The sequence below is a fragment of the Pongo abelii genome, chromosome 5, assembly GCF_028885655.2.
Source record: "Pongo abelii isolate AG06213 chromosome 5, NHGRI_mPonAbe1-v2.0_pri, whole genome shotgun sequence".
NCBI lineage: Eukaryota > Metazoa > Chordata > Mammalia > Primates > Hominidae > Pongo > Pongo abelii.
The window spans coordinates 85470918-85487518 of record NC_071990.2 but is presented as its reverse complement, the minus strand read 5'-3'; the positions used below and the strand labels follow the sequence as shown (position 1 = coordinate 85487518).

The following is a 16601-nucleotide window of genomic DNA, read 5'->3' as shown; positions in this document are numbered from 1 at the left end:
TAGCCTTCCTTCTCCAGTTCTGATATTTCTTATTAAATTGACACCTCTGCATCCTTGGAAATTATTTCCAATTGGAATTGATTGTACACATTAAATATTTAGTCATGGTGTTGAGATTGGGCAGAGGCTTCTGATAAATTTGGCTTTTCCTTCTTTGATATAGATTATTCTTCATTCTATGCACAAATACCAACCGCGAGTGCACGTCATCCGTAAAGACTGTGGAGACGATCTTTCTCCCATCAAGCCTGTTCCATCTGGAGAGGGAGTAAAGGCATTCTCCTTTCCAGAAACTGTTTTCACAACCGTCACTGCCTATCAGAATCAGCAGGTATTGTTCTCAGAATTGGAATCTTTGTAGACTTTTCATTTCAGGTGAAGAGAGAAAGTTAGCTATCCTTCTCACTCTAAATGTTATGAATTATCATAAAGCATTTGCCATATATGACATTCAAAGTGTATATGTATGAATAACAGTTCTTTATCCATGATTTTCCAAGTAAGTCTGCTCTAATGTTGACTTCTTTAGACAAACCACGTCTTGTGACCGGCAGTGTAGGTTTACTTTCCATTTTGAGCTATTGAATTATGATATCATAATTAAAATTAGAATGTATTTTTATTGCCTAAAAAATAGACATGTAGAATATTAAAAATGAATTGTATAAGAGAGCATGGGACTTGATAGCTCACTTTATTTTTAAAATATATTCTAAAAATAGTTCAGAAACATTTATCCTGTATAGTCATTTTGGTACATATACAAAAGGGCTATTTCTTTCAAGATATGCTTTAATTGTGATAGAAGATGATAAACTTGCTTATAGTCTGAGAGATCAGCAATGGTAGAATACTCATTTCACAAAGTTAGAAATAGTTTGAGAAGTGAAATATTTCCTTTCTATATGGGTAAATGTATATATTTCTCTAAGGCTATGTTTATGTGTGTCAGGTAGATAATTGAATCAGAGGCAATATGTAATCCATGCTGGAATTCCAGCTGGTTTTCATAAGAAATATCCATGTAATATAAGCCAATGTGGCCTGTGGTAGATTTTTTTTTTTTTTTAATTTCAGTGGTCAGCAGAATTGTTTTAGGTCTCCATTTCTCTTTACATTTATATACATTTCAATTACAAATTTAAGGCTTTTAAATCTCTCTGTTGTGGTTTCTGTTGTTTTAAAGCTTCTTAGAAGATTTGGATCCTATCCCATGTGTTCTTTGGGCTGAGAGGCTCAATAGCTCTTATCCGTATGGAGACATCAGTCTCACAACCGAAGCTGTCCTGTCATCTCACACTCATGTTGCCACTCTTTTAGAAGCTTTTAGGAAGGAACATGAAATGTAATTTTTAAAAGATCCATAGATAATATATTTGTTATCTATGCTAATAGATATAATTTATTATCTATGCTAATAGATATAATATAGGACCATGCTAATAATATAATTTATTTATTATCTATGCTAATAGATATAATATAGGACCATGCTAATCTTCTCTGTATTGTTTCAATTTTAGTATATGTGCTGCTGAAGCAAACATATTTAATATAGCATATTTAATGTATTATATATAACATGTAATATGTTTAGTATATAATTATAATGTATTTATAATTTTAATCTATTTAATATAATAAATATATAAGGTATATATACGTTATATATAAATATATTTATAATGTATATAATTATAAATAAATGTATTTATAATTTTAATATATTAAATATATATTTATATATAATATATAATACATTATATATTAAAATTATAAATATCAATATAAATATATAAATAGTATAATATACTGTACAATAATATATTATATAATATACTAAATATATAATATATAATTATAATATACTTAATATATTATAATTATATTTAGTATATTATATGAGATATAATTATATATTTAATATATTAAAATATATTAGGGACAGAAAACGATTTTTTGGGAGAAAAAGTAATACATGAGAAAATAGCAGAGGTATTTAGTATTCTTTTAACAATCTCAATTCATCGTCTCTTTCTCTCTTCCTCTCTTTTTGTCTCTCTCTTACACACAAATTAACTGTGCTGTTTGCATATTTTCTTCCACCCTCTGTGGTACAGTAAGTGCAATGCAGTCAGCTTTTGGCACATGTTGTGATTAACACAAATTAGTGAACATTGAGAAGTTGATTAAGATGATGGACAGATTAGAGGAGAAATTGATAATGATAACATGCAATGACATTTACTTTTTAGTTTCCTGGCTACTATTTTTAAGAACTTATCGGAACGTTGTAAGCAGATTAGTGGTTAATAGCAAGAGCTCTGCAGCCTGTGGTCCTGGCTTACTTAAGCTTCATTTTAAAATAAAACACAAAACTGAGATAATAGCTATACATAAGTTGCTCTAGTAATTAAATGAGTAGTATGCCGAAAACTTAGCACAGTGTATATTTTATGCACTCAATACATATGTTAGTAATAAAAATGATGATAGTAGCAATTGTGTTATGTCTCTGTTTTAACAAGGCACCATTATATAAATCTGTACTTTTTAAAAAACAATATTTTAAATGAACATTTACATTGCTTAATGTTTTTAAACATTATTAAAATAAACAGAAAATTGAGCTATATTGATCTGTAAAGAAGAATTCCTTCAATGGCAGAGTGGCAGACATGATGACTTAATTAGCAAACCCTTTCATTATATCATTTATAATGTAGTTTTATCCACATACTAAGATAACATCATATGGAACACATATGTCTTAAGTGTTGCGTGGCTGACTGGAGGGCGTGCACAAGCAATGTAGGGGGACTGCAGATGACTTTTATTTAACAGTTTTTGTCCTTAGCCAAGATGGTGCAATTAGAAGTATGTTCATTAACTTTGTAGAGTTCATTAAGCCCAGGAATTTAGAAGCCAAAACATGATGTGTCTCTTAGAAAATAGGCTGTAAATTCCTCTGGGCAAAGTAGAGATCTGGTAATAAGCAGATGGGATGGTATTTATTAGTGTCAAGTTCAGGATGGCATAACTAAAAAAACTATTAATGGAGATGATTAAACCATTTGTAAAAAATTTCCCCCTAAATCTTGGTGTCTTAGTGGGCAAAAAGTTGGTTATGAGTCAACAAATTAGAATTCTTGTTAAAACTAAAACATCATATATAGGAACCATTTCACTACCTATACATATTTCATAGTATGTTGTGTACCTCCATATAACACAGTACAATTTATTTTGAAAGAAAGTTAAAGTGAAAGCACCATTTATTTTTACTCCATTTAGTATGAGATTTGATGTCATTAGAACCTTCAAGTAGTGGTTACCTCTGGTTAGACATTCACTGTAGTTCTCTGACCAGGTTAGGACTCCACAGATAAAATAATAAAACTTTCAGATAAAAGCCACAAAGAATATTAAAGGAGAAACAAAGAAAAATACAGATACAGAAAATTAAAGGAATGTGTACATTATTACCTAATTTTAAAGAAGAGAAAGCTGTGTAGGAGCTTAACAACATTTAAATGGCTGTTAAATAGAAGTTGGATACGAGGTATTCCTCATTACCTTTATTGAGAGAGAAACAGGATTAAACCACATCTCAGAGTTAAAGGGAAGAACTTCAGTTCAGAGAGAATTGTCAATTACAGGGCAAGTTACCAACAGATGATTCAGAATCTCCTTTTCCAGAAATATTAAAAAACAAAACTAACTTATATCTATTAATGCAGATTGAAAAGGAGTGAAGTATCTTTTTTAGAGCAGATGAATGTTCTAGATGATATCTGAAATTTTCCTTAGCTTTACTGCTAGGATATTAAAATACTTGGGGAATAAAAGAGGTGTATACAATAGAGTCCTCTAACAGTTAATTTTTGACTCATTGTAGTTTTGCAACCAAGTAAAAATCTTGCTTGACATTTATGTAAGATTTGATAATTTTTTTTCCTACTCTGCAGATTACTCGCCTGAAGATAGATAGGAATCCATTTGCTAAAGGCTTCCGAGACTCTGGGCGCAACAGGTGGGTCTTAGTGAAGACCATTCTGGTTATGATAAATATATTTGATATTTTATTATGAATTTTCTATTACAAAGTAAATGGCTAAATTTACTAATACGATATTGAAATCATTTCTGATGAGGACCATTGTGCTTCGGAGATAACTTATTTTTGTAGTGTAATGGTGTGACCTACCCTAAGGTGAAAGTTCATGTGCGCTGCTGAGCTGAAAATGGAAGCTCTCAGGATGTACACTGCATGCTGTTTTTGAAGGAGCCTTGAAGAAACCTGCCCTTACAGGCACAGAGGCTTCAGTATCCTAATTAAATATCCTCTCTGCCTCTACTATTGGTTTAAAATTTCTTTAGTGATGATGCAACTATCTATTGATATTGTCTGTGGAGTATGATATGGTCTTTCGTTAAGTCATATTTCCAGCTGGAATATGAAACTACTCTCCATTGCCAAGAGAGCTGATGTTCTTTAGTTTCCAAATTTGTCTTGGCTCTGCTGACAGCCACACACTTGTTTATTTTTTCTGTTTCATGTTTTGTGGTGTTTGTACTAAGTGGTAGAGCCACAATAATGAATTCTACTCTTACTTTTATCAAAAAGCAGATCACCTACTCTATGTGCCAAAGGGTTTTTGAATTTATTGATATGACTCTACTCCAATATAGTTCAGTACAACATTTTCTAAAGTAACTGTTAGTAAGTAGTAATAGAGAGTAATAATAGACTACAGTTCTGCAAATGCCTTTTCAGAGTAAGGCTTCTACTTAAATGTTTTTAAAAGCAGCTTGTTTTTAAAAAGAAGTGTTTGAAAAATCTTTATGACTTTACTCCTGAAATTATTCTAATACTCCTTGAAAATCCCCAATTATTTTAGAGACAGTTCCATTTGAAATTTTAGAGGGAAAACAATCCAGATTCTTAGTTCTTTCAGTTGATTAATTGGACAAGATGGGTGACAGAGACCTTTTCTCAGAATACACTCAAGTGCTTGCAGAGATGTGATGTCATTTTTATATGCAGTGGCATCATTGAAACACCATGCAACATGAGGACTGAAATGCAGCTAAAATGCACTGAGAGTAGAGTAGCCTTCAACTTAGTGCAGGTAGATCAGGAAGACTAATAGCAGGGCTTCCCTCTGAAATTTTCACTCTGTAGGAAAGTTTGCAGATATTCCTATCACATGAAAGTTGTCTGCTGTATTGAAATTATTTTGTTTTTTAAATGTGTGTTTCAATGTAGAGAAAAAAATTGCTTGTCTTTTGTTTTGTTAGCTCCTGGTTAACCTTGTTTTTCAGAGATGTTTCTGAAAATTAAAATGCAAATTGAACCATCATTTAATAACTGGAGATGGCCACTTAGTGAGGTGACTGAAGAGAATCTTTGGGATGACTCCTCTTCTACCTTGGCAAATGCTCTGATGGAATTATTTTGTGATTTTTGTTATAGCAGAATAGTATTTGTCCATTTAAGAGTCTTCTATTACTTTCAGTTTTTTTTCTTAACCAGAAAAAGAATTTATTAAAACACTGAAATTCCAAGAGAGAAATATTCAGGCTTGAAGAATATGCAACTAGCAACTATATCCAAGCTATCAATTGCTCTAGCAAAGACTTCACTGCTACTGACTCAGGGGTCACATGCTTGTATATAGTCCATTTTTGAAGGGATAAATTTAAAATATTTTTAAAATACTTTATATTTTGAACAGGTAATAGTGAACGAACCTCTACAAGAAGTGAGATGATAGATGCATATGACAAGTTTTCAGGAAGAATTCTAGATATTCAGCATAATGAAAATACATTTGGATACTTAAATTTGGTCAGTGAAAAAGACAGTGGTGTTGTTGAATATAAAATACTAGGCCTATTGTTTGATATGGTGAGTTCAAAAAGCTAGCTTTGATATGGATTTTTCTATCCTTTTGGCTGTTTCAGGAGTATGTAAGCCTGACATCCATGGTGCTTGTTACTATTTCTTCCCTGACTATAAAACTTTAAAAATTTTGGAGGAACATACAGAAGACAGTGAATTATGTTTTAATGCTTTTAAGATTTTGTTAAAATTTAAAATTTTTATTTTGTTACAAGTGTTTAAACAATATTATAGTACATGAAAAGCACATTGAGCCTATATATGGCTTTCTTGCTAGTGAAATAAAGTTTCAACTTTTTTCCTTGCTGAAACTCTCTTGCTTATTATAGACAAGCTATTTACTAATACTTCTCACTTTGGAATGCTAAATATCTATAAATCATTATTCCTCTATTTAAAAATCTGATTGTAACATTTTCCGTTGACAAATGCAAAAGACACATTTGGAGAAGAGATAATTCAGTCACCTGAATTACATAAGTGAACATTTCTAACTTGTGTATTAGTTTCCTTTAAAAAAGACCAAGTTATATGTAAGACTTGGTGGAGGGCACGGTTGTTTGGAGAGCATGGGCATGAAGGGGCATGATTTTTTAATTATATTAGTAGAGGAGTAAGGCTATGAGAAAAAGTTTAACATATTTCTTTATTACCCCTGGTTCTATTGTGCTGTTGTTAGTGTTTTTTTAAAACAAATTCTATTTTTATTTCCCCGACCCTGTACATGAAATATACAAATTGACCAGGACAAGAAATAAACATAGACTTGTGATTGTTTAAACTTTATAAAACAATTTGCCTTAATTAAAAATTATCCTTTTCTGGCTATTTATGGCTCCACAGCCTATTTTACAGGAATCAGTAGCTTCGGCCCTTAAAAGCTCTCCTGCAAGACATTTGCTATGTGAGAGAGAATTTATGTGCTGAGAATAGTTTCATTCTTCAGTTAGGCCTTAGGTTTGACCCTATAAAATTTTTTACTCAGGAAGGTACAAAAATTTCTTCTCTTTAAATACTTCAGGAAAAACATAACCATTTTACTAAATAAACTTGGCCATTTGATAGCATAAATTAGGGCGATGATAAAATGTGGAAATTGTTCAAAGGCATCTTGTATAAATTATCACCTTGGCTGCACTCCTGCAGGAGGTGCCTTTTATCTTTTCTTTAACTAGGCAGGAAAGGTCTCCATTACTGGAGAAAATGAAGGCTTTTTAAAAAATGTCCAGATTCAGCTAATAAATATTTTATAACTGTTTCCTGCAAAATATCTAAAATCCTTTCTGGAACTTGTAGTGTGAAACAGCAGCCTCAGGAAAAATATCGATTACTCCAAATCAGATCACTTGCGGATATGTCGCCTTCACAGCATCTCTTTAAAGCTTAGGGTTATATATTTGTGATTCATCAATAACTTCTCCCTAAGAATTTAGTTTATGGATTCGTATTTGAATCATAATAAAGTTTACACTGCTAAAGCAAATAATGCAGTAAGATACATCTCTGTAGTCGGTTTCTAAGTCCAGTGGTTGCTTGTTAATTATCTTAGTAAACTTCCCTCAAGACTGCTCTATAATCACTTTAGTATTTTTAATATTTAAAACTACAATTACTCAAACTCATCTATGTGGTAATAAGAAGCTGTTTTATATTAAGCTGTGTCTTAACATTCTTTTGCATTTAAAATAGTTGTATTTCTAGAAAGTCACAAAATTCAGTATTGGTATAAACTGAATAGAGGATGATCAGCTAACAGGACCCAGAGTTCATTAGTCCAGGGTTAAACACACCCACAGGCAACATGGGGTTTGGAACTGACCACGTCTGCCAAACTGCCCAGAAATCAATACACTAGTACAGAAAATACTATCAAGTGGCATGAACTTGGATTTGGCTTGTAGTTTGGCCACAGATATGATGACTGGTTTGGAAAAAAAATCTCTTAGAATGAAACAATGTTAGGATTAATAAGGGTTTCAGACCTTTTGTAATCTCATCCTCTCTTTGTGAGAAACTGAAGTCCAGGGAGATTAGCAAATTTACTTAAGGTCAGACAATGAGTTTTAGTGAGTTGCAGTGCCAGTGCAGTCTTTCTGACCCCAATCTAGTATCCGTACCACTAAATAATTCTCTCTCTGTGGCACATTGATTACATCAGAAGCCAGATTCTGTTCTCTCTCAGGGTAGGCCAGGTAGAGCAGGTGCAGTTCCCCTCTGTGCTCCGCTCTTTTATTTGGCAATCCTGCACTATCCCCTCTGGGGCTGCAGGCATCTCTTTGAAGTGCTCTCAGAGCTGCACCCCCAGAGCCTGTGACTTAAGAGATGAGTCAGGCTTATGTGCAGCCTCATGAGGTGTGTTTGTGCATACAAGCCTGTGCATGTATACACACCAACCCTCCACACATGCATAGCTACATCATTCTGTCACTAAGATGGGGTAGGCATATTCCTCCAGAGTGAGTACAGAAATCAATTAACAGAGACTATACCCTGAACACTCTAAGGAAGTAAATTCTGTGTGTGAAGCCTTGGAACAGATGGACAAGTAGTGTAAGAGTTTTATCGGCACAAATCACTTACCTCTGGTGTTTAGAGAGCTTTCACCATATTGTGTATGTGGTGTGACTCTCTGGGGTGGATTCCTCTAGTCTTAATTTGCAGGTTATGACTTGGGGTGCAGGGACTCCAGAGGTGGTAGCACCTTGAGTCAAACTATTAAAGGAGATGTCTATTATTGGACATCCCAGGAAGCAAGTATTTTCTACAGTGGAGCTACAGGTTTCATGAAAAGTGTAATGTTATCTAGATCAACAAATTACTTACGGCTGAGGTGGTTGAAGGAAGAGTGATGAGGTCTCAGATGAGGCTGTCTTGAGAATGATTTAGTTGAGTGAATGGCCTCATTCCCAGAACCCAGAGGACTTAGTCACTTGAATACAGAGGGGAAGTCTCTGAATCATTCATGGTAGGAGACGGTTGATATATGTATTTAGAGTAGTTGCCCTTGTTTTAAAATATACATATGTCATGTAAATAGTCTATATGAAACTTATCCTGTCTCTTTAAGTATCCATTCATTAAGTGTATTTCAGGGTTTTAAAATAATTTGTGATTTAATAGTAACTCTATATACTAGATAGCCCTGTGAGGTCACCTTCCTGCTCTCCTTCCACACACTGCAGGGAGAGGCCAGTGCCGTTTCTTCATGGCCCTCCTGTTACTGGTGGGAGCCCAGCCTGGCTACAATGGGTGTGGTAGAGATTGTGCTCCTGAGAGAGAAGTCAATCTTCTTTGGATGAGTGCTTCCCTGAGCTGGCTGCTGAGGCACCAAATGATGGGCAGTAATGCCTCTTAGAAAAGAGCTGATTTTCTAGGAATGTGCTTTTGTGGCAATGCCTTCCTCACTTAGAGGGAGAAGTAACAGGACAAGGAGAGAGGGTGTGTTCCAGATCACAGCAGAGCCTTGGACTCACAGCAGCCAGGATGGACTCTCTTCATCTCAGCTCCTTAGCCCAAGGGAACAGCTTTTCACCCCTCAGGTCAGCTGAGTTTTCCTGAGAACATTAACAGGCATCTTGGGTGGGTGATTTCAGTTCTCTCCTGCTGCTAGTAACAGAATGTTGTTAGCGCATTGCTGAAGCATTTCTTCTTGCCAGTGGCAAGCTCCTAACCGGACAACGTGGGGGTACTGTCAATACCAGTGTTGTTTTGAGATGCTTGCTGCTGGTAAAAGCTCCAAATGCTCTTAACTAGACTTCTTTTGTCCACCCCTATCCTGACCCTTTCCATTTAGAATGGGTTTGGAAGCCTTGGTGGAATCATATGCATTCTGGCGACCATCACTACGGACTCTGACCTTTGAAGATATCCCTGGAATTCCCAAGCAAGGTAACTCACAAAGTCTCCTGGGTCATATATACAGCCTATTCCTGCCTAGAAACTCAGGCACTAAAAGTGTACAAGTCATTATTTATACTTACAATAATGACCTCATCACCAACATTGTCCTACAGATTCCATCTGTCTTCTGCATGGTATGGGGATGGATCAGGAAAAAATGGCTCTTATGGTCACAGATTAAATCTTAGACGTCTTAGGCTGTTTATATATTTCATGACCTTTACCTCATCCTTAAATCTCGTATTAAAATTAGAGGTGCTCTGATGCCAGGTCCTCTTCACAAGAAATTGTTGATGGTGCCCCCAGTCCACCCTTTCTTCACATCTTGTTTGTTTTCTTTCTTCAGCAGAATTGCCTCTGGGCAGGGTTCTCCTGTTGGGTTAATGATGAGAAGGTCAGGCACATTCAGGCAGACCCTCCTGGGCTCATCTCTGAATATTTCTCAGCAGCCCAGGGCTGATTTCTCCTCAGAGGGAACTGCATGGAAAGCGATGTTGCTTCCTTTCTGGTCTGCTCCATAGGTAACACTCTCAGCTCACTCCTATATTCAGGCTTTTTACCACCATCCTGCCCAGATTCCAGTGAGAATTTACTATTCTGGGTTTCAGATAATTATCATTGGTTGGATTGGGCTTTTGTATTATTTTGAGACACTATATAAAACACCATCAATAGAGCAATGAAGGTTTTACAACCTGTCCAGCCCTTTGGAATTCTCCTCTCCCCTTAAGTTCTGTCAAGTTTGCAAACAGCAATCTGCCAGCAGATCCAGAGGGGGCACCATCACTGCCATTGGTTGGACACAGGGTTAACTACCCTCTCTAAGTTTCACAGGACTGTTGATTTGTTGGACCTCTGCTCTTGTGTTAGCATGTGATTCAACAACTTGTTTTCTAATTGGAAATGAGATTTTTCAACCAGATAATTCCTTGAAAGCTGAGACCATCTCCTTTTCATCTCTGTAGCATTCCTCCAACCCTTGCCTTGTAACAAGCTGTGTCTAGCTCATATTTGCAAAATTGAAAGGAAAGGATGACTGTGGAGTCATTCTTTACATTTCAACTTCTTTTGTAGGCAATGCAAGTTCCTCCACCTTGCTCCAAGGTACTGGGAATGGCGTTCCTGCCACTCACCCTCACCTTTTGTCTGGCTCCTCTTGCTCCTCTCCTGCCTTCCATCTGGGGCCCAACACCAGCCAGCTGTGTAGTCTGGCCCCTGCTGACTATTCTGCCTGTGCCCGCTCAGGCCTCACCCTCAACCGATACAGCACGTCTTTGGCAGAGACCTACAACAGGCTCACCAACCAGGCTGGTGAGACCTTCGCCCCGCCCAGGACTCCCTCCTATGTGGGCGTGAGCAGCAGCACCTCCGTGAACATGTCCATGGGTGGCACTGACGGGGACACCTTCAGTTGCCCACAGACCAGCTTATCCATGCAGATTTCGGGAATGTCCCCCCAGCTCCAGTATATCATGCCATCACCCTCCAGCAACGCCTTTGCCACTAACCAGACCCATCAGGGTTCCTATAATACTTTTAGATTACACAGCCCCTGTGCACTATATGGATATAACTTCTCCACATCCCCCAAACTGGCTGCCAGTCCTGAGAAAATTGTTTCTTCCCAAGGAAGTTTCTTGGGGTCCTCACCGAGTGGGACCATGACGGATCGGCAGATGTTGCCCCCTGTGGAAGGAGTGCACCTGCTTAGCAGTGGGGGTCAGCAGAGTTTCTTTGACTCTAGGACCCTAGGAAGCTTAACTCTGTCATCATCTCAAGTATCTGCACATATGGTCTGATGAAGCCTTTAAGTTAAATGACATTTGGATCTGTCTAACGTATTTTCTTTTTCTTTTTTAAAAGCTATGTGGAAAAAAACTCTCTGTGGTTTATAAAATGTACATATAATAGAAAAAGAAAGCTCACTGGGTTTTTTGACTTTATCATGGTGAGAGTGTAATTATCTATGGTATATATGTATGCTGTATATACATAGCACATGGAGTATCACAGCCCCTATTGTTCCCCTGCTTCATCCAGTTGCACAGAGTATTGGCATGCGTGTAGTATGTTTAAGCAAAGTTCTCAGACTCTTTTAAAAACAAGGTGGTAAACTTAAAACTTGGCAATGATACTATCCAGATGAACACTTATAACTTAATTTATCAGAAAAATGCTCTAAACGGTTTCATACTTGATGTGTTGATAACCAGCAGTAACCAGCATGTAGAGTCTTGTGATTTCTGTTATTCTTGGGCACGGTGTAAGAATTTAAATACAAAAGCAAGTTGAAGTCTTAGTGTTAGTTCTGAGGTATTTAATCATGAAGGATCAGCTTTTTCATTCCTGCTTATTATTTACCACAGATACCATATGACCTTTGGTCTATAAAAAAATCATAACCCATAATAATTGTTATTTTCTTAAGGAAGGTAAAGGAGAGGCTTGTGATTTTTTTTTACACTTTCCATTGGGCACATAAGAGGTTCTTATTCATCTGTAGAGAAGAAATTTCCAGTATTTTCGATTTCTTGCTTATTTTAGTTATCAAATAGACTGTTAAAGAATGTTCTATAAACATTTTTAAATTCCAATTTTCACCAGGGGAGGAATATGTGATATGAGTGGAATGGCAAAAGGAAAATAAATCCACCTCAGATTCATTGGTTCCAATGAGAAATGTCTGTCTTTTAAATCAAGAGTAATACTATTGTTAACTATACCTTATGTTTTTGTATCGTTTGTTTTTAAATTTAGAATATTTTTTCCATCTTGCTCTAAGCTTCCTGACCCATAGTATATAAGTAAAAAAATGCATTTATGCTACTTATTTATATCTTGTAATTCCTACACATTGAACCCTTTTCCCCTTTATGTCTGCCTGAGTCTTTCCCAAAACAGATAGTTCCTAGGCCTGTCTGGTGTTAAATAACGCGGTGAGGAATTTCAGTGGGTTATCTCCAGCAATCTGTCTTTTGGGAGCTATAGTGCAAAGGCCAAAGCCCATTACTATAAAGACCCTCTTGGAGGACTAAGAAGGAAGATACTAATTATGATAAAGGAACTATAAAACTTTTAACCTCAACAGAATTTGTAACGTCAGAACTGGAGAAATTAAAATCAGTATTAAATTTTTTAATTCCTAAAATAATATATGCATGATTGAAGAGTTAAAAACAAGTAACTTTGAGAGCACAGTGTGAGATAAATAAAAAAGGCTAAGAATACATGATGAGGCACATTCCCCTTCTGAGGAGAAAGTAAAATAACATGTCTGTGCATTGACCCATTCATTACATTTCATGTATCTTAAGCAAAAGAGCATGATTTCCTCTCACTGCTAAAAAGAGTTGCTTTAACTCATTCCTGGATTTGGTGGGGAAAGGGTACAACTCCTGATTTGCTGTTTCACTTTGAAACAACACAATTTGTTAGATACTTAGGGAGATATACTGTTGAATTTGCACAGGATGTGACTCTGTTTATACATATTAACAAATTTCCTTTTGGATTCCTTAACAGTTCATCAAATTAGTATTAAATTTTTTAATTTAAAACTAGCATAAAGGGACATGAAATATTTGTAGTAGGTGGATCTATGTAAGATGTTTGGGTATGGCATTAATAGCTTGACAAAGATCTGGGGAAAGGGGTTAAGAATGAGTCCATCTCAGCCATAGTGCTTGGTGTATAATTCAAGAACAGAGAGTTTTCCATCTTGAAAAAACATGGAAAGTAATGCTCTATACCCTTATGTATTAACAAGAGCATTTTCCTTCTTGCTGATGATAATTTCAGATGATACCACAATATGAGTATAATTTTTTATTAATCTTTTTTCTGGTAAAATTTTAGCAATATTGTACAAATGCTTTTTTTAGGTTTTACTGTAAATATTAATCACCATGTCACTTCAGAGACTAGCCTTTTATTGCTGAATTAAATGATATGCATACATTGATAATTATATATCTGTATTTTATTAAAAAGTACTTAAAATTATATTAAAGTGTGTTATTAAAACCTTTTATGATTTTGGAGGGTAATCATTTTAATGTCTAAAAATATTGTTCCAAGAATAAGCACACACATGGCATACCCAGAACACAAATTCTGTACCTCTCAAATACATGGAAGAAAGAAATGGGCCTGCTGTTCATGTTTCATGTGTTAAATATGATTTCTTGGTGTGTTGACCATGTCATTGAAGGTGAAGGCCCTGACAAATGTTGAACACGTGAAAATTTGAATGTGAGAGGAAAGGGATGGGGTGGTGTGTTTTGTTTTGGGTCCAGGGGAGAAAGGCAAGGTTACAAGAATGAGTGGCTTGCACCACTGACTAGTGATGACAGATTACTTCTGTGCCCCTTGACTAGTAAACATTCCAAGGGACATTGTGATGGGGTGAGGTTGCTGCTATCAAGACCAGTCACATTTTGAAAATTAACACTTGCTTCCTTACAAGCTGCCTTCCAGAGGTCAACAGCTTTTCACAAGTGAGGCACCCAGTTGCTGACCCTTGATTTCTGGAATGTAGGGGGTCAGGAATCCTTGGTGGCCCCCAGAGAAGGTTGGGGCACAGTGTAACCTATATAAGGAAGGATCATACTCACTCTTTACATCCATTAGCAAAATTTTGAGGAAAAAGAACCTCACTTTTAAAATGTAAATAGCTCTTCATCACCCCTCCAGACTTAATCCTACCAGTAACTCACACCTTAGTGTGAAATTAATAAACAGCAGCTTTGGAGATAGCTGGAGGTTTGACTTAGAGGAAAAAGTAATTTTTGTAGCAGGACAATTCTGGGAGGATTTGTATGGGAAGGAGAAGGTGCAAGAAGAGAGATCCCTAACTAAACTCTGCAGTGTCCCATGAAGTCCTGGTGCAGAGCATTAAAAATAATCATTTCATAAACTTCTTTCAGGAACCTTGGTAGAGGTGGTGGATGCTGCCCTGATGCTCTCTCATTAGAGAGGTTTGTAAAGAATCCTTTGTTGCAAAGTGTAACACAGTGTTATTTCCTCATGAGAAATTTATTGGCTTATCTACATGAAGGTTTTTCTAAGCTTTCCCTTAAGAACTAATTGTATTAAATTATTACCATGTTGTGTTTTAATCTCATTGTTCATCCTTTATAAAAAGAAATGCTCAGATAAGTTGAGAGTAAGTTTAAATATGTGAGCAGTTAAGTACTCATACATGATTACAGCATTCTAGGAGCTCAAACCTTAAAAATTATCAGTGCTAGAAATCGACAAATATATTCAAGTATACAAACATTCAACAGATATATAAACTTAGTATCCCTCTACATGCTGATAAATTTTCAAATAATGTGCTTTCTTTTCGTTGAACTTTGGTATGATGAGAATAACATTTCCTTGGGAATTAGAGAACTTAGTTTCAGACTATGGATTTCTCAATCATGATTTTGGGTAAAAAAAATTAGCTGCTTTATGTCTCAGTTTTGGTATGTGTGAAAGGAATGGCTGAGATGATAATTGTTACTATTCCTTTTAGTTTCCAATTCATATGGTCCTATTATATAAATATTTAGCTTAATATTGGGAAACTAGTTTTATAAAACTATTATATCTTTTGGAATATATTCTGTTTATTTTTGGATATATATATACTGTATCTGTGGCTTTACAAAGAATATAACACTATCAGTATTATTTTCAATTTGTTGAATTATGTGAAATTTATCCTTTAAATGGAACTGTGCTTTAGTTTTATAGGATAAATTTTAGTATTTTAATGTTAGAAGGAAGCTATACTTAGTAACGTATTTGCTACTTTATAGTGAATAGTAAAAGACATTAATAAAATTTCCTTTTCGTGATGCTCTTAATTGCATGGCATTAAATTATTTTGTTTTGAAATAAGTATGGCAGTCTATTATAATATATGGAGATCATTCCAAGTCCATTCAAAATACATTTAAATCCTCAAGAAAACGCTTGTGTCTTTTTGAATAATTTTATTCCTACTGAGACTCAGATACAATAATATAAGGCAGTTTATTACTCTGCAATTCACTGAGTTTATACAAGGCTGAATCAACACACACATCCTATGTCCATATTTTTAAATCATATTAATTACATCACTAGAATTACTTAATAAAAAGACCAAGAGATTTTTCTAAATAACACCTATATTGAGATACAATTAACATGCCATATAATTCATCTATTTAAATTGAACAATTCAATGGTTTCAAATGTGTTCACAGAGTTGTGTAACTATCACCACAATCAATTTTAGAACATTTTTATCACTGCAAAAAAACTCCATGCCCATTATTAGTCATCTTCCTTTTCCCTCCATTCCTTCCTTATCACCAAGTCCTAGACAACCACTGATCTGCTTTCTGTCTTTATAGATTTGCCTGTTCTGGACATCTATGTCAAGGGAACTATACAATATGTGGTCTTTGGCACTGACTTCTTTCACTTAGCATAATGTTTTCAAGGTTCATTCATGTCGTGACATGTATTAATATTTCATTCCTTTTTAGTGCTGAATAATATTTTGTTGTGTCAATTTACCACAATTTGTTTATCTCTTTGTTAGTTGATGGACACTTTTTAGCTGTTATGAATAATGCTGCTATAAAAATTTATGTACAAGTTATTGTATAGACATACATACACTTTGATTTCTCTTGGCTATATAGCAGTGGAGTTGGAAGGTTCTGAGGTCACCTTTTGAGGAACCACCAGACTGTTTTCCAAAGCACTTGCACCATTTCGCATGCTTACCAGCAATGTGTGAGGGTTCTAGTTTCCC

At 35.4% G+C, this 16601-nt stretch overlaps 1 protein-coding gene and 1 pseudogene across 3 annotated transcripts in view; one reads left to right on the top strand and one right to left on the bottom strand.

The window, feature by feature from the left end:
• The window catches only part of TBX18 (T-box transcription factor 18), a 30206-nt gene extending 16373 nt beyond the window's left edge, over positions 1–13833 (top strand). For all 3 annotated transcript variants that reach the window (XM_063724892.1, XM_063724893.1, XM_009242046.4), the window contains exons 5-8: positions 164–331; positions 3969–4033; positions 9699–9793; positions 10880–13833. In XM_063724892.1, coding sequence (XP_063580962.1) covers positions 164–331; positions 3969–4033; positions 9699–9793; positions 10880–11604 — 1053 coding nt within the window. In that variant the 3' untranslated portion in view covers positions 11605–13833. The remainder of the gene's footprint in view (positions 1–163; positions 332–3968; positions 4034–9698; positions 9794–10879) is intronic.
• On the bottom strand, positions 1447–1545 carry LOC112134020 (U6 spliceosomal RNA; annotated as a pseudogene).
• Positions 13834–16601: the final 2768 nt, after the last annotated feature.